The 19,221-nt window shown below is 40.0% G+C and overlaps 1 protein-coding gene and 1 long non-coding RNA gene across 2 annotated transcripts in view; one reads left to right on the top strand and one right to left on the bottom strand.

Annotated features, from left to right (window-relative positions):
• EGFL6 (EGF like domain multiple 6) overlaps positions 1-12,597 on the top strand; it is a 62,332-nt gene extending 49,735 nt beyond the window's left edge. The window contains exons 10-12 of the mRNA XM_021709591.1: positions 4,534-4,638; positions 7,650-7,915; positions 12,021-12,597. Of these exons, the coding sequence (XP_021565266.1) occupies positions 4,534-4,638; positions 7,650-7,915; positions 12,021-12,131 (482 nt within the window). The 3' untranslated portion in view covers positions 12,132-12,597. The remainder of the gene's footprint in view (positions 1-4,533; positions 4,639-7,649; positions 7,916-12,020) is intronic.
• Positions 10,421-19,221, bottom strand: part of LOC103254695 — a 20,062-nt gene continuing 11,261 nt past the window's right edge. The window contains exons 2-3 of the long non-coding RNA XR_503978.1: positions 11,777-11,871; positions 10,421-10,599 (exon numbers count right to left, since the gene is read on the bottom strand). This is a non-coding gene — a long non-coding RNA (uncharacterized LOC103254695). The remainder of the gene's footprint in view (positions 10,600-11,776; positions 11,872-19,221) is intronic.

Raw genomic sequence — 19,221 nt, 5'->3', positions numbered from 1 at the left:
AACCCCCAAGGCAAAAAAATCATTACATTGTACACAGTGCCAGTATTAAAATAGTAGGTCCTTGCATGATTAATACCAGTTATTACAATATAGTAAGACTATTTTCCTCTCACTCCCACCTGACACCGAGAGTGACGGGTTGAGGCTGACTCTATGTACGAAGATGGGAGAAAATTACTCATTGGCTTCAACTCCGATGTCTAAGGCTCACAACCTGAAAATCCTTATCTACTAAAATCTGGCCTGTATCAATTAGCTATTACCACAATTACGCTGTGTAACAAACAACCACAGATCCTCAGTGACCTACAACAATAAATATGTATTTTTGCTTATGAGTCTGTGGATTGGCTGGGCAGTTTTTCTGATCTGAACTGGGCTGGATAGGTTCACACATGGGACAACTGGATTCACTCAGCTCTGCTCTATGTGGACTCTCCTCATTCAACAGGTTAGTCTAGGCTTGTTCTCATGAGGCAATGACAGGATTCCCAGAAAGAGAGCAGAGACATGCAAGACCCTTTTAGATCTAGGCCCAGAACTGGTACAACGTTACTTCTGCCGTATTCTGTTGGCCAAAGCAAGTCACAAGGTCAGCCTAGACTTATAGGTTGGGGAAGGAGCTGCAATGTCAAGCAAAGAGCCTGGATACAGGATGGGATAAAAATCAGGACCACTTTTTGTGATCAACCTACCAAAGCCTCATAATCTGAAATTTCTTGGGCATGATCTCACCTTCTTGAGAACTTTAGAACATTACTACCCATGATGAATTATATGTGACTTCTCTACACATACCTGTGGAAAAGGCCTACTTATATATTTATTTCTTTTGCTGGGTATAAGTATGGAGGCTTTGATCTTCTCTTCGCTTTTCAAACTTTTTTTTACTTACCACTATACATGACCTAACCTTGTGCTGATTCGTTTCCCTTTTGTGTTTACCCTGTGAGGACATTCTCTTGTTTTGTCCCTGTGGTTTCTAGGACCATCTCCACTATGAATAAAGTGCCTCTGTAGTTCAGTCCTCCATATTTGATCTGAGAATCTTCTATTAAAACTCTTCAAAGGCTGGTAACCCATGACCAATCTCCTACTGGCATCTTTTCCTCCATATTTCTCCTAAGTGTTCTAGTATTCTCTCTCTCCACATTAGACATCCTATTGCCATTTTCCTGGTTAGGAGGAAAATGTTTCATAGCTCAGGGGATAAGCTATGTTCTCCAGGTGCTCACAGGTTCTGCCCCACTTCCCCTTGCTAAGTGACATGAAGAAACTAGTTGATGACCCTTTGTATCCCCAATCAACATTTTAAAAATTTTGCTTCTCTTAATGATACTTTAATGATACTGAATGAAACACAGAAAGTTTAAAATTTTGTACATGACCATATGACCCTGTGATTTCAGCAGTCCAGTAAGATGGCCTGGAGAGCTCAGTGCCAATCAGAAAAATCTGGTGTGCACACCAATTCTTCTACTTGCTTTTTGCCTTGGGCAAGACACTTGCACTTGCAATGCCTCATTGCTTTCAACATAAAGTTGGAATAAGTGCAATACTTTCTGTGTAGATGCTACCTTAGACTGGGATCTCCAGAAACAGACCCAAAGACAAGAATTTGTGTGCAAGTGGTTGATAAGGGAAGTGGTTCCAATGAAATAGCAGTTGGAGACTGGGGAGGTGAGACGGGGAGAGAAGGAGACAATAAAGGGTGTATTATTAGGAAAGTTTCCACTATGAGCATCAGAAGCCCAATCCCACTGGGGAACTCTGGGAGCCAATGTAGAGTACATGGCTCACAATTCCCCTACTAGAGGGGTAAGGGAGGTGCAGTATATATGCACCAACTTCTACCTGACATTGATTGAAGGCTGCTCCTAGGAGGGTGCAGATTCCCTGGTGCACCAGGCCTGCCATGAAAGCAGAGAAGGTCACCTCTGTGGCAACTGGCCCTCCATCCCACTTGGATCCTCTGCAAGACAGGAGAGAACCTCGTTTCTAGTCTGACTTCTGTCCACCAACTCCTGTCCATCACTGGAGGAGGGCCCTCCCTGGGAAAATAACTCCCCAGCATTCTAGCCTACATGACTTGAGTCGAGTGTGCTCCAACCAGAGAGCATCCTCATGCAGAGAGCTGTGGGCATTTGCAGTAGAATGCCACAAGCCCACAGTGAAACATAAGTACTGACAGATATTGATGTGGCACCAACAGCATCTGCTTCAAGACTGGTGTGGATTGAACCAGAGAATATATTTGGAAGCACTTTGTAAACCATAAAGTGTTATACAAATGAAATAGTGTGCTTGTGAGACCAAAGCCTTGAGCTTTATCTCTTTATGGAGTAGTTTGCTATATACTATTCCATTGTCTCAGTTTACATGCCCAGTCTCCTGCATATTGAGGAAGAAGGGGAAGTTTGGGGCAGCCATTATAACCACGATTGTAAACCAATTGGAAAATTGATGTTCCACTATTTGTGGGATGGTAACATCAACTTCTCAAACTAGTAATAGCACTCATTAAAGAACTTTGAAGACTGGAAGCAAGTATTATTGGCATCTTTTAACTCTAAAACTGGGACTAGAAAGAAAATATCTTTGCTGACATAGAGAAAAATAGGGGGTGAAGAAGAAAGGAAAGTGAGGAAAGGATCCATGTGTTTTTGCTGGCTTAGGATATACGCAGGACAACCAGCCCCAGACTGCAGTCTCATTTGGGATTCACGTCCAATTCTGGCACTCAGTATCTGCAGAACTTGGACAAATCACTCACAAACCTCAGTTTTACTTTCCCGAAAACTGGTCTGACAACAGACTTTTTTTGACAATCCGATCACATGGCATAAAGTATGTATAAATATCTGGCAAACTGAATTGAATCAGCTGGAACCACTTCCCTTTTAAGCTTACTCCCCTTTCTTGTCATTCCTTTATTCCTCTGCATAAACGTTGAAAGCCTCAAAATCAGAGCCAGAGGCCAGCCTTAGTTAGGAATCAGAAGGATCTCAGTCTTCTCCCTTTCCCAGTAGTATTTTTATTAACTACATCAGGGGTCAGCAAACTTTTTTCTGTAAAGGGTCACATAGTAAATATTTTAGGCTTGGTGGACCATAAAGTCTCTTTTGCAACTATTCTGTCATTGTGGTTCAACTATTGCCATAGATGACATGGATTGAATGGGTGTGGTATGTTTCAATAAAACTACAAAAACAGGCGGTGGGCCAGGATGTGAGTTTGCTGACCCCTGGTCAGCATAAAAGTAACCAGAGGCACTGGTTCAAAACGTACACTAGCTGAATCAACCCTTCTACTTGTCTGCCATATCTAAACAAGGGAATCATGAACAATTTAGAAACTACTGTCAAGGGAAGGCGAGGTGGGATTGGCAGTTGAGGGAAACTGCTAGGGGAGGGAGGGACATACCTCATCAAAGGGGGTACCTGCATGATCAATGTTGATATACCTAACCCTGAAATGTACCCCACATCTTTATAATAAAAATTTTAAAAAAAGAAAGAAACTGGCAGTGAGTTGGCTTATTTAATCCAACACACCAGTGGCGAATTTCTACCTGGAATGTTGACTCATGAAGTGAAGAAAAGAAAATTTTGTCACATATTGCCTCATTTGTACCTGCAGGACTTTAGTTTACAGAACTGAGTGACAACACAGGCAAATGCCATTGAAAGAAGGATTTATTGCTGACATTTCCTAGGAAAAGGGGGCACCCCATGTCACACAGAGCTGTGAGGGAAGAAGCAGCAGGTTTGGTCAGGAAGCAAGAGCAGGAGTGAGGGGAAAGCCTAGGTCACAGCCTTTACTGTGGCTTCTGCAGGAAAGGCAAGGCAGAGCAGGGCAGACAGTTTAGGATTAGATATTTTGAATGATTCCAGTGGTCTTTGGGGCATAGGTCTTCCGGTACCTGAACCCTGAGTCATCAGGGCAGAGGTAATATTGACTCGATGTGTGTTAGATGAAGGGGGTGTCTAGCTTGTGTATGAGAGGCACATTCCAGATGAGTCGTTTGCTCTGTCTAGGAATTAGCTAGCCCTGGGAGTGGCAGTCCCTCCTCAAGTCTGGAAGGTCCCCCCAGATGTCAAAATACCATAAAATATAGCAAATAAAAAACGTGATTAGTACACTTATGTGCTAAATAAATGCTGGTAAGTCAGGGATTGTATGAAACTTACTATTCCACAAAGCATCCAGAAAGTTCTGGCAAGGTCTTCTCTGGTTTATTTGGGTAGGAGAGATTTTCTTTTCCGGCCTGAGTTTTATAAACAATTGCTTATATTCTCTGATGATCTTTGTACATGGAAATCTTGCCCATTACTTTTTAAAAATTTGTTTTTGTTTTTTAAGAACACATCAAAATTGTTTCGGGATGGCTTTACAGATTTAACTGGAAACAGGGTATGCCATAATCTGTACTCTGTGCAACTGAAAGCATGGTATACCTTCCAGAGCTCCAAATGTTAGACATCTTCCTAAAGCTCTTAGTGGTTATGAAATGCACTCTTTTTTTTTTTAAAGCAGATTTGAATATCTCAGTTGACTGCAGCTTTGATCATGGGATCTGTGACTGGAAACAGGATAGAGAAGATGATTTTGACTGGAATCCTGCTGATCGGGATAATGGTATTTAGATTTGACTATTTCGTGTTCTGCAATATGAGGAGGATAAGGAAGACTCTCCAGTGATGGAGGGCTATTATTCCTGTCACTTGTTAGGGCAGGGTTATTTGTCGTCTTTGGATACCAATAGATCTTCCGAGGTCTCCCATGATAGATGACTAACTTGGTCCAGTGTATATTCTACTACTGAATTCTTTTCTCACACGCCTGACCCCACAACGAATGTTCCAGCAAACCTCTTCCATGTTCACTCTCCTGCTGCTGAGAGAGAGATGTAAGATTTGTATAAAGTTTGGGAGTGTCAGGGAAAGGGTAGAAAGAAGTTGCTCTTTTTTCTCAGTTTACCAGTCATTGCAATGTAGTTTTTCATTGGTTTGGTTTGATTTTAGGTGGGGGGAGGAATAAATCTTGAAAGGGAATATGACCTTTAAAAACCTGGAGTTTTAGTAGAGTCACCCCTCAAAGCATCAAAATCATAATGAGAATCAAGCCTACGACCTGAACTCCTGGACTGGGTTTTCCCTTCTGTTGTTTGAGGGTTTTTTCCCCAGTCACCTGACCTTGGATTTTTCTCAACCTCAGCTCTGAACTGCAGATTTCCTGCCCTCTCCATCACACACTTAAACACCCATGGACCCCAGCTTTTCCTTTAGGTAGAGAGTTTAGTTTCCAGATCCCATTTGGAGTAAGAATGGAATCCCTATCTCCTGAAGGCTGATTGTATAATTAAAGGTTAGTGTTATACCTTCAGGGACAACTGTACCTTATCATGTACCATATACAGGCTCAGCCTTCCGTTAAAAAAATCCTTCTTCTAGATCCTTCCTCTAAACTAATTCCTTCCCAAGATCTTTTTTTTTTTCCAAGTCCTCATATGAAATCAGAATACCTGAATATGCCCTAACATGAATTCCTTTTAGAACTTGGGATTAGGGTAGAGGGGATTTATCTAACACAGCAGTTGTGTGAGTGTGACTTTTGCTAAAGATTCAGAGTAAGCATAGGGCAAGTTTAACCAGGTTGGAGACTATACACTTGAAGAAGCTATCTTGTTGAAAACTAAACTGAGTTTCTCCTTGCTTCCATCATGGCATTTTAAAATTTATGACTGGCAGAGCTATATCACATTTGGAGCCCGTAGGTTATTCCAAGACCTCGACAGCTCACCTAGTCACTCCACAATGTCTTACATTGAGTTTCCCATCAATGAGAAGTCATCTATTTACAAACACCCAATTCACAAGTGACCCTGGGGATCTCAGCTTCTGCATCATTCAAAGCATACCCTCCTCTCTTCCTGTACCTCCATCATTTCTCTAGGTGAACTTTTCTTTCCCTACAGAGTTAAAAAAAAAAGTGGGATATGAGTTAGCATTATGAGAAGGATAAAACCTCAAAGACAGCTCAAAACAGGCTTTATCTGAGAGGGAAAGGGAAAGCTGCCGCAGTTGGTCACAGAAGAGAGAGAGTAACTGGTAGAGTTATCAGATAATGTATAGGTTGCCTAAATTTCAGATGAGCAACGAATACTTTTTAGTATATTTCAAACATGTCATTTATGTGAAATTCAAACTTCCATTGGACATCCTGTGCTTTTATTTGATAAATCTGGATTTTTCTTTGAAGGGGACCCAAAGAAACTGGAATGATTTTTTGGAGAGTGGGCCCCTTGTAGTACAGGCTTCCACCACTAGGTAAGCGTTCCAGGAACCCACTGGCATCAGTATACCAGCTAGGGTTGTTTGGCTGCATTTGGCTTCAGTGATTTTTTTTTGGAGATTCTTTCAATGCGTTTGCCCATTTCATGATGCGTGATGTACAAGTGCACCTGCCCACACCACGCTGAGTGTTCAGCAGTTTTTTTTAACCAAAACCAGCGTGACCCCTGTACCCCACCCTCCCTCTTCACCTGACTTCACCCCATGCAACTTTTTTTTTGTTTCCCTGGATGAAAAAAGTCCTCAAAGGGAAATGTTTTGCTGATGTGGAAGAAGTGAAACAAAAATGGCAGAAGCACTAAAAGACATCAAAATTGACAAGTTCAAAAACTGTTTTTGCAGTGGAAAAAGCATCTCAATAGGTGTATTGCATCAAACGGAGACTACTTTGAAGGTGGCTGAAGTTTAAACATGTAAGACCAAATACACAATTTTTAATAAACAAATTCCAGAGTTTTGTGAGTCCCCCTCATATTAGCTGGGTAAGATGACCAGTCTCTGATCCATTGAAAACCAAGGCAGTGTCATCCTGGGTCCTGCAAGGTCTCCAAATTGTAGTAGTAGAAGACCCCATCCTTTCCCCAGTGTTTTCTTACTGGCTTCTATTGGAATTTCTCCCTCATAGCAATTTCTTCAGACCCTACTCTTTGAGAGTTTTTGCCTAAGTTTGTCAAAGCCACAACCAGAAGATTGAAGATGAGCAAAAACTCACTATCACTGGTGAAAAAATACTTAGAAGATTTGTAGGAATAGGAGGAGGATGTGTTCTTGTCATTCTAAATCAGAACTCAGAGTGATATGTTGCACTTGGTGGCTGATATCTATGAAACCATAATTACCAGTGCAGGTGTGTCGTGGCTTAAACACTGCACTCTGAACCCTCCTAAGGAGATGGCCATCGCACATATCATTGACTCCGTGGGGAAATGCATTTCCATGTTTAAGATATCAAGGTAGAAACGAAGTTCTGAAACCCAAGCTCTCCATCAGTTGCAGATTACCTGCAGTGTTAAAGGGCTGTTGCATTAGAATCTTGCTGCCAAGCTTTGTGAATGTGAACAAATCCTCAGTTTCTCTGACCCTCAGTTTACTTCTCTATATAACCAAGGATTTCAACTATGTGGTTCCTAACGTTGATTTTAGTATGCAAATTTTGTTCCTATATTTGAAATGAAAGGGACTTCAGCATTCCCTATCAGAGACTGTTGTTCACTTTTTATGGTTCTTTTATACATTATAGCCAAACTCTTTACAATGGCCTCATTAATTGTGCTTTTTTTCCCCCTTCTTTTAAAGCTGTTGGCTATTATATGGCAGTTCCGGCCTTGGTAGGTCACAAGAAAGACATTGGTCGATTGAAACTTCTCCTCCCCGACCTACAGCCCCAAAGCAATTTCTGTTTGCTCTTTGATTACCGGCTGGCCGGAGACAAAGTAGGGAAACTTCGAGTGTTTGTGAAAAATAGTAACAATGCCCTGGCATGGGAGGAGACCAGGAGTGAGGACGAAAGGTGGAAGACGGGGAAAATTCAGCTGTATCAAGGGACTGATACTACCAAAAGCGTAAGTGAGGAAAAATGATTAAACTTGAGATATACATTCTTCCTCAATGATTTAATAAACAGCAAAACACCTACTGAAGCATATTTGGGGATACAAAGATGAGAAAGAAGACTTTTTCCTACACTTAAAGAACTTATGTTCTAGAACAAAATGGGTAAGGTGATTAATCAGTACAACTAATGACAATACTTGGCAAGCACTTGTGTATCATGTTCTATGAAGATGACCTGCTTGCCAGGCTCCTCTCACCAATCCTCCCAAACCAGGCTATACATTCCTTAACGTATAAAATAATGTATTGCTCATTTGTTCTATGCCCAGAACTTAGCACAATGAATGGCAGCTAGAAAGTGCTTTTTAAAATGTTTTTTCAACTGAACTGAAAAAGTGGCTGTTGTGATCCCTGACTACCCTCAGGTTCAATGGTTCCCTAGAAGAATTCACAGAACTCAGAAAAGCTGTTATATTCACAATAAGGGTTTCTATAGATTAAAATCCATAAAAGAAAAAGAGACATAAGGCAGAATCTAGGGGAGACTAGGCTCAAGCTTGCAGTTTTCCTCTCCCAGTAGAGTCATGCAGACAGTTAATTCTCCCAGCAACCGGGTGTGACAACACTCACAAAGTATTGCCCACCAGGGAAACTCACCCAAGCCTTGGTGTCCATGGTTTTTGTTGGGTATCAGTCTGTGACTGCCTGTGTGGTTGACTTTAATTATTCATTATTCAACCTCTCTCAAGGTCAGGTAGATACCATGTGACCCAAGGCCCCTACCATAAATCACGTTATTAGCATAAACTCTCTGGTATGGCCCAAATCCTCAGGTAAACAGAGACACTCTTAATCAAGTAAGATAGTCTAAGGGCTTACAGGTTATCTCCCAAGAACCAGTGGAGAGCCAAACCTTTATTTGGAATATGCAGGGTTTGGACAACACAGACCTACTGAAGTAAAACTATTTTATTGCACAGTGGGTTTAATAAAGGAAAAGAAAACAAGGTTTTAAGAGGAAGTTGGTAAATGGGATGAAACACTGAGAAGGAACAAACAGAATAAAAATCACAAAGAGTCTATTGAGTTTGACCATCAAGAGATGGCTGGTGACTTTTGCAGAAGTTGTTTTTTTGGAGGGAAAGGGCCAAGGTCACACTATAGGAAGATGAGGAAGGAATGGATCAGAGCCAGGAGACAGCCACTGTGGACCCTCGTGAAAAGTTTGGTCAAGGTAGGAAGGAAAAAGATAGGGTAAAAGCTGGAAGAAAGTCCATGAAGAAGTGATAATAGAAAGGACAATTAATAGATCCATGAATTGGAATTCCATTTATACTTTGCTTGTAAAAGATGATGATTAATGTAAGTCAAATCTTATTTCTTGGTAATAGGCATCAAAGTAGAAAGCCTAGTCTCTAGGGTCATACATCAAATTTAACATCATTTGATTTACTTGTAACACTCTAATTAAAGTAGAACATCTTATTTACAATATCTTCCAAAGTTTAATTCAATCACCTTTAAAATCCCTTTTGTCAAGTCTCTATGATTCTGTACAGTTCTTGAATCTTTTTTTCTAGATATGATGTGCCAAGATCATGTCTTTGGTACTTCATTAAAATATATGTGAGTGTATGTGTATACACATACACACACACACACACATCACATATCATAAGAAGTGACTAGAAATAAAAATATATGCTGGGTGCTGGTTAGTAGATGTCCTAACCACCCTTCCCCTCTGTGGTAAAAGCAGTCAATGCTTGTTTAGGACTGACACATGCATTAATTCAAATTTATTTTCATTGCAGTATATTTAAATCAATACAAATCCAATCCACATGTTTACCTTGTTGTGTTTGTGGCATGTTTTGGGAACTCTGGCCCTGATCCATGCTATATATGGATGACACTCCATGTTGAAGAATTGAAATATGCCTCTACACAACATTTATAATTACTTTCACATGTGCTGGGGAATATTTTTCATATAACAAGGGGAATATTTTTTATATAACATGGGGAATTTTTTTTATATAACTTGTAACTTGTGGGGAGGAAATACTGTCAAAATAGTGATTTTTTAAGCATACATTTTTGAAAGCATTCTCCCAAAGAGCCTGCCCAGCAATCACACTGTAATATAGCAGTGCTATGTTAAGAGGGATGCTCAGACTCAGGTGCCTGTGCTCTGAATTCTTCAGTTCTAGGGGAAACTGTGATGGGGGATATTGAAGGGTGAGGAGGCTGACTAATGCAGACTAAAGCATCTATTTCAGTTTAGCAATGTCAAATTGGCTGTGCAGATTTGTAACAGATGTGACTCTTACTGTATAAACTTAGATATACAAGATAAGTCACATTGCCTTCTCTAAATCAAAGTATAACTGTGGAGGGAAGGAGGGAGGGAGAGAGGGAGGGAGAGAGGGAAGGAGGGAAGGGAAGAAAAGGAAGGAAGAAGGGGGCAGGGAGGGAGTAAGGAAAGGAAGGAAAAGAAAAAAATAAATGTACCCAGCTCCAGAGCAAAAAAGAGCCTGTATGGTGGGCAGTCACAGGCCCTTTTCATCTCCATTTGTCCCCTTGAGGTTTCCTGTCTTCTCTTTGGGAGCCAGAAAAAGCTAGATACAGTGATGATAGCAAGCCTCCAGTTGCTTCCTCTCTGCAACCTTGAGAACTGTTCTTTGATTATCTATAAAGCAAAAAAGAGATCTTGTTGTGGATGTTCAATAGTTGCATGGTGGCATTGTTGTGAACATGATTCCTAAAGAGCCTTTCTTTAAAATGTCAATTTATTTAGGTTTGAATTTATTTTTAAAAAGTTTAGAAAAGACAAAAGGAAATTATATTATTGGAGAAAAGTAAAGATTCATAATTACACCACAATAACACAAGTGCTTTCATATTTCACACTTTACTTTCCACATGAATCCATATTTTAAGCTATTATAAACCACAGTAAGCATAGGTTATTGCCAAATTCCATTTTGATAACATACATGTGTGTGTCATTTTATAGAAGAATAGCATGTTTTAAATTGTGTTCTTTTCTTTCTAAAATTTTGTTCCAGAGTAACCTTAATCATCTTGAGTCAGAATCATTTTGCTGTCTAAATCTGCTTATTTCTTATATTGAGAATTATAGAACCCACGAGGCCTAGTTCCCTCTTTGTGGAGACACATGGGAGATACAGGCGACATATTTCTCCTTATCGTGAATGCTATTGCAGAGGTGTTCTGTCAATTGTAGCTAGCATTATATTCATAACTATTGAACTTTAAGAATATTTTTTATGATTATAAAATTAACATGAACTTTTTTTAAAAAAGCATGACAATATTGAAGAGGCTTATAAACATTAAATCACCAAATATTTAGTTTAATCATATTTATTTTAAAATATGTTCAGATAAATGAATGGGTATATAATAATCACTGTATATTCTTATTTTTGTTAAATGAATCCCTGTCATTTTGTGTCTAATTTGAAGACAATTTTTTTTGGTATTCATTCTCTGTTTTCTATACATGAGAAATTTCTCATAAAGAAATTTTTTTCTTGTTCAATTATTAATAAATTTCTTAGATATAAATTATTATAACATATTATGAAACATTATTCAACACATAAAAGCAATGTCATTCCAGATAATCTCCAAATACATAAACCAATATTTAAAAAAATAATTATACTACTACAAGCTACCAAAATCTAAATATACCAAAATAATTCCCTTTCAACTGTGTAGTTTTGTTCAGAGGGAATATTAAACTTTTAACCTGGTTTTTATAAAGAAAATCATTTTGTTGTTATTTTTGCTTTGCTTTGCTTTAAATGGCAATTCCAAAATGTCCTTGTAAATCTTACCTTTCTCAGCTTTACAGAGCTTTTCAGAATCCTCTAGGAGATGCTGTGACCCTGTTTTGTCTGCACACAGCTGTCTCAGTGTGGACACCTGGCATCTAGAAAACAACATACCATATACTCCTTGTCAAAGTTGGTTTTAATGCAAAAGGGACGATTTAGTCCTCATTAATAGTTATTAAATGGTTTGATTACATCAATGTTTGAAAAATTTTGAAGTAATTTTTAATTTCCTCTCCATTATTAGATCATTTTTGAAGCAGAACGTGGCAAGGGCAAAACTGGAGAAATTGCAGTGGACGGCGTCTTGCTGGTTTCAGGTTTATGTCCAGACGGCCTCTTATCTGTGGATGACTGAATGTTACTATCACGATCTTTGACTTCTTATATCAGTTCTGTTTTTTGGTATTACATCATATGGCCCCCCCATTTTCAAAATACAAGCTGAAAAACTGTACCAACAGAATATTATTGTAAGATGCCTTTCTTGTAAAGGTGTGCCAATATTTGCTTTAAATATAGTACCACCGTGTCTTCTCATGCATTTCTAAATTTTTCCACATTAAGTTATGAAATGTGGAAATGTCAGTTTATCTCCCCTCCTCCCAGTATATATGGTCTGTTTACATGAGTTGATGAACTTCTCTATACTTTTCTAGAATAATCCCCCCAAAAGTGCAGAGAAATGTTTCTGTTTGACTCTTATGACACTTCTTGGAAACCATGACATTAAAGATAGACTTTTGCCTAAGTGGTTTAGCCTGATCTTTCATAACCAAGCTTGTACACTTAAATTCTTTGTACTAATAATATCCAAATAATCACCTGTGTCACAGTTTAATTTTTCTAAGTAAGAAAATATGGTGTTGATTCTATGTTTACTTATGTGTGTGATTATTTGTTTTTCTGGAAAATGTAGTTTTTATTCTTTTCTTTATAGAAATACTTTATATTCTTAAAAAATTAAGTACTTTCTATTATAAGATTATACGGGGCAGGCACAGGGCCCAGCACTTTGGGAAGTCAAGGTGGGAGGATCACTTGAGTCCAGGAGTTAGAGACCAGCCTAGGTAACGTAGTGATATCTTGTCTGTACAAAAAAAAAAATAAAAAAATTAGCTGGGGGTAGACATGGGGGCACATGCCTGTAGTCCCAGCTACTCAAGAGGCTGAGGTGGGAGGATTGCTTGAGCCTAAGAAGTCAAAGCTGCGGTAAACTGTGATTGTACCACTGCACTCCAGCCTGGGTGACAGAGTGAAACCTTGACCCCCCCCCAAAAAAAAGGAAAAGAAAATAGGACTGCTTTATTAGGCCTCATAACTACACTGCAGATTAGCACAGATTGTTAAACTCAGAGAACTACCTAAAACTAAATTAGCAGGTAGCAGAACTCAAAGAACAATGGATACCTTCTTCTTTAGTTCTCTTTTCTTGCAAATTCAGGAAGAGCTTTGTGTGAGAATCATAGGTATATTTCTTGAGGGGAATATTATATTCTGATTCATATTATGGGTCAGAAATGGGGAGATGACGCCCAGGCAGAAGATTCCCCAGATATTTACTCACAGTCACCTAAAGCAATCAAGGCATTGAGCCATAGGAGAAAGGAAAGGGAGAAGGTAGTCTACTTACTAATCTTTACAGTCTTATTTTTATAGGTTTTTTTTAAAAAAATACTGAAACCATAGTAATCCTTCTTCAACGATGTTCTCTTTAATATGACCAACACACACAACTTTTTATGATCATGGGGGGAAACCACATTGTTTTTCCCTAATATGAGGGAATTTGGGCATACAAAATGAATATAAGACTGTAGCTATATCTGTTAGAATAACTACTAGTTATAGAAACTTTAAAAAATAGTGTTCCTGTTGAGACCAGATAAAGAACTACCCAACTAAGGCAAACCATCCCACAGAATCATGAGAGAGAATGCAGTGGTTGCTTTAAGCTACTAAATTCTGGACAGGTTTGTTACACAGCAAAAACTAATACAGGTGATTCCTAACACGGTGGTAGAACTTGAAGAAGGCGCCCCCCCCCGCCATCTCTTCGGTGACCAAGGACATTGGAGAGCATAATGTGGCTTAGAATAAAGGAAGATGAAGGGGAGAACTTAAAATGAAGGACAACGCCCAAGTGATCCAGGTTAAGGGGAAAAAAAATGTTGAACCAGAAATGAAATAAGGAGACCTGAAAATCATGCAGCATATGGATAAAAAGTCAATACACAAAGCCAAGTTCAGTTGAATTAAGTAATAATAGTTCCTGTTTCTCTAAAATCTGTAGCAGAGATATTAGTTGCCTGCTCACTTTTTTTTTTACTAGTATAATCACATAAATATATTTTTAGACTACATTTCCCAGCCTCTCCTACAGATGGGGAGGCCACTGGTATAGAAACTAAAGTCATTGGTGGGACTTTCAGGAACAGTTATTAAAGGGAGCTTACAGCTGGCAGCCCCCATTTACCTTTTCTCTCCCTCCTTGCAATGTGGTTGTAAAGGCAGGAGTTCCATGAACCACCTTGTGATCATGAGGGCAGGGCCACACCCTGTGAAATGTGTAATTGAAGGAAGTCTGGGTACCTGATGATGTTGTGGAGTCTCTACCATACCTTTCCCAGACTGGTCACTGCTGAACATTTTATTTTATTTTATTTTCAGTTGTGGGGGTACATATGAAAATTGCATGCAGGTGAGGTTTGGGCTTCTAGCCGGCCCTCTCTCCCTCTGATAGTGGACCAGATATGCTGAACTTTTTATTATGTGACAGAAAAATAGGCCTTCTCTGGGCCTATCTAGGATTTCAAACAAAACACAATCCAGACCTAAGTGATTGTTCTTCCTGATCCCCGAGAGCTGCCCCTGCCATTTCCACCACAAGACCATAGTCATGTGGACTAACATTTTGGATCCTTAAATACCAACATATTGTTTTGAATTCCAAACACCAGCCTGTAGTGTCATGGAGCTCCAGCTTGCACCAGTGCTGAATCATACTTTGCGGAACCTAAGGTCAGCTTATCCCGTCACGGCTCCCATATCTGTTGTCCCTAGACACCACCCAACATGCAAACCCCTCTTGTCACCCATCATCTCCCCGTCTCATCCCCACACTGTTACGGGCTCTGTCCTGTTGACACTAACCTCCTATGTTCTACCCCCTTCACACGTACCCCATTGTCTGGTAAACAACCCACCCATCTTAATTCATGCCAAAAGTCTCTTCTTCTATCTCTCAAACTTCATTGAAACTAGGCTCTCTCCCAGAGACACTGCTCCATATGCAGCCTTATCAAATGAAAGCCACTCATCTTTCCACACTCCACACATGGCAGGGTCTAGGGTTGAGAGTGGCATTCTCCTTGTTCCACTCTTGTTCACAATCTCTTATTTCTCTACTTCATTGTGAAAGCCAATGTTCCTTGGAAATGCAGTTAAATCGTTCTGCAGCCCTAGGTCCTTCCTAGCCATTGTCATCAACAGCATGGTGATGCCTATGCAAATGCCCATCCAAGATCTTAGCCTCCTGGTTCTTTGACCTCTATCCCAGTTACCATCACCTCCTCCTCAGTCACTAACCATAGCTACCCCTGGGACTTGATCATTGCCTCTGAACTCTTGAACTCCAACCTCCCACCCTCTGGTTTACCTGCCTTTCTCCTTTTTATCCTCCCCCTATATTTACTCTTTGACCTTTTAGAAACCCCCATTCCTTTGACATCTCCATTTTTCCCCCATCTCTTGGCTTCCTCCTGGCTTCACTTTCCTCTCTGATAAAACATAGATAGTCTAGGTCTGATAAAACATAGATAGTCTAGGTCTGATAGACCTAGACTGCAAAGTCCATTATCCCTTCAAAGACACTGTTCCTAATGCCCCTTAAGGCCCACGATCTTGCGTCCTTCTACTGCCATTAGGCAGAGCTACTTTCTCTTAAGAACACCACCTCTAGTCTTTTCAGTCTGAACACTAATCCTAACTAAGGAATTAACCCAAAACTATTCAGAGTGAGGGGGCCCCAGGGAGATATACTTTTGATTACATAACTCACTCCTGGGGCAAAGAACTCTGAACCATGTTACTATAACCTTAAGACTGGTCTCATGACTTTGTCACATCTAAAAAATCCTTGAATGTCCTTTCATTATCACTGAAGAGCAAAGCAAGAAAGTGACACTTGAGCACTGGCCCCACACAGAATCACTGTTCATTGCTTAAGAAAACAAGGAGACGATTAGAAATTTGAGCACTTGTGGGATATTTGACAATATTAAGCAATATTTTTAGGTGGGATAATGGTACCGTGGTTATGCTTTTTTATTCAGAAAAAAAAGAATTTTTTTCTTTAAAGAAACTTCCTGAAATATTTGATGAAATTGCATGATGTCTGGGATTTGCTTTAAAATAACATGGGAGAGGGGAAGTCGATGAGAGTATCTAGAACAGGAGATGAACTTTTCTGGAATGAGCTGTATAGCAAATATTTCAAGCTTTGTGGGCTAGACACCTTTGTCACCATTACTCAACTCTGCCATTGTAGCACAAGAGCAGCTATAGACAATATGCAAAGTCAGAAGTTCATGAACCACCTTGTGATCATGAGGGCAAGACCTACACCCTGTGAAATAGGAGTGTAGTTTTAATAAAACTTTATTTTAAAGCATGTAGGTGGCCAAATTTGGCCCACAGGTTGTAGTTTGTCAACCTCTGATCTAGAGGAAACAAGATAAGCCATGAATTGATCACCAGTGACATTGAGTGTTGAGTACATGGGGTCTCGTAATACCAATTGGTCTACTTTTCTATATGCATGAAATTCCCCACAGTAAAACATTTTTTAAAAACAAGAAAATGTATTATACATTTTTTTAAAAGATTACCATCTCAACCTCTTAAAATAAAACGATTTAGCGCATGAGGCGTTAAGCCATCAGCTGTACGTAAAATGTCCTCCTAGTAGTCACCTAGTGGCTCAGAAATCAACATACCACTGACCTCTTGGTTTTCCAAACCAAGATGAGGCAGGAGCTATTGGTTCCCGAGCCAGCATTGCTACCAGCTGCACAATTCTGGGCAGGCTTGGGGCCGCAGGCTTGTAACCTGCAAGCTGCACTGATCTTACTATTCCATGGTGTATACATACCACATTTTTCTTATTCATTCGTCAGTTGATGGGCACTTAGACTGATTCCATATCTTTGTTATTGTGAATTGTGCTGACATAAACATACAAGTGCAGGTGTCTTTTTTGTGTAATAATTTTTTGCCTCTGGGTAGATGCCCAGTAAACCACTTGTACCCCTAAAGTTATTGAAATAAAAACAAAATTAAAAAATTGAAATAAAAAAAAATTCATTGAGATCAGGTGCCATGACTCATACCTGAAATTCCAGCACCTTGGGAAGCCGAGGCAGGAGGATTGCTTGAGCCCAGGAGTTCCAGACTAGCCTGGACAACATAGTGAGACCTCACCTCTACAAAACATTAAAAAATTAGCAGAGCGAAGGGGTGTACGCCTGTAGTCTCAGCTACTTGGGAGGCTGAGGCTGAAGGATCTCCTGAGCCCAAGCCTGTGGTGAGTCGTAATTGTGCCTTTGCACTCCAGCCTGGGCTACAAGAGTGAGATCCCAACTCAAAAAACCCCAAAACATCGATCTATAGGAGGGTCACTTTAACTGTCTGACGAGAGAGTTAAAGATTACAATCACAACCTCTTAAAATAAAACTATTTGGCGCTTGAAGCATTAAGCCATCAGTCCCCTCCTACACAGCACAGCACAGTATTTAAGAGCAGAGCTGTGGGATTGCCTAGTGACATTACCTACCCTCTCAGCCCTAGATTTTCCCAAATGATGACAACTTATAAAGTCTACCAGAGAAATCAGGAAAACCACGCCAGGGTACCTAATGTCCCCAGGCCTGGACATGTTAGCTCTTGTTATGAGATGTCATCTCATATGTTTCTCTTCTTCCCCAGTCCATTTTCAAGGGGCAGAAACATATTTCCTGAGGTTGTTGACTGAGCATCTAGCTCACATTTCCCCCCACAGGGTATGCGTATTGTTTTTCATTGTACTAGATACTGCTGGGTTCCCCTCCTAAGTGGCCCCATCAATTCACAGGCCCACTAGCAGTAGAATGGGAGGGTGTAATCCTTCACTTCCTGCCCACACTTCATATTAGCAAGTCATTCTAGAAAATTTCACTGTAGGCAAATGCCAGCTCCTTGCTGTTTCCACATACATTCCTCTAATTACGGGTAAGATCAAACATCTTGCCAAGGTCCACTGGCTGGCTGCACCTCCGCGTCTGCGACTAATGTCTTTTTATCCTTGAGTCATCACCCGTGTTCCACAGCTTAGTCTTGGCTCTTCCTCACATCCTCTGTTTCCCTGCTCCAATCTGTTGGAACTCAGCCCAGTACGTGGGTCCCTTCAGATGATTACCATCGGTTCTGGGGGCTGAGAAAAGTCTCCTTGTGGTCAGGGAGGTCTCTTCTGTTCCTCACTGACCTCAGAGAACCTCAAACCCCACGTGAAGAGTGTATCTTGCACCACTTCTGAAAGATGGCAGTTGGCACATGGCCACCCATATAACGCCTCTCCTTGGGCACTTGATGCCTTCCCAAGACTGCCCCTACCTCCAGCCTGGCCTGAGGGAGCCCTCATTTTTTGTATTCTTCTTTTCTCTTGAAGGCACAGAATATTTGTGAGAGGACTATGGAATATTTTGACTATCCCTTCCTTCTCAGTAATTTCTTTGTGTGCCTATATATTTATTTCACTGACAATGTTGCTAAAAACACATTCAAAATTGTCTTTTTCAGGTACAAAAATTATACAAGAGATTTGGTATTGTCAATTTATGGCTATTCATCATTTATGACCCAAAACAGTATTGACAACTCATAATTCTACTGTTAGGTATATACCCAATAGAAATGCATAGTAGCACTATTTGTAGTAGTCTCAGTGGAACAACCTGAATATCCATAATGTCCATTGTGAGTAGAATGACTAATAAATTGTAGTATATTTATTCAATGAAATATTATGAAGAAGTGAGAATGAACAACCTAATGCTACCCACAGCAACACAGGTGAATTTCAAAAATATATCATTGATCAAAAGAAGACAGAAAGTACATACTGTATGCTTCCATTTATAGAAGTTTCAAAATAAGGCAAAAATAATCTATGGTAGCAAAGTTAGGATTTTGTTTACCCTTGTGGGGGGAGTGCTGGAAGGAAACACAAGGGACAACTTCCTGAGGGGGTTGGTTATTTTGTTTCTTGATGCTTTTTGAATGTGTTCGTGTTCACTGTGAAAATTATCTTTTGCACATTTTTTTTTCAAACTGGTGCAACCTCTGTGGAAAGCAGTGTGGTGATTCCTAAAAGCTCTAAATATCAACCTTCCATATGACCCTGCAATCCCCC

The sequence above is a fragment of the Carlito syrichta genome, unplaced genomic scaffold, assembly GCF_000164805.1.
Source record: "Carlito syrichta isolate Samal-C Ts95f unplaced genomic scaffold, Tarsius_syrichta-2.0.1 Scaffold71963, whole genome shotgun sequence".
NCBI lineage: Eukaryota > Metazoa > Chordata > Mammalia > Primates > Tarsiidae > Carlito > Carlito syrichta.
Note: the sequence above shows the minus strand (reverse complement) of the source record. Positions and strands in the feature narration are given on the sequence as shown.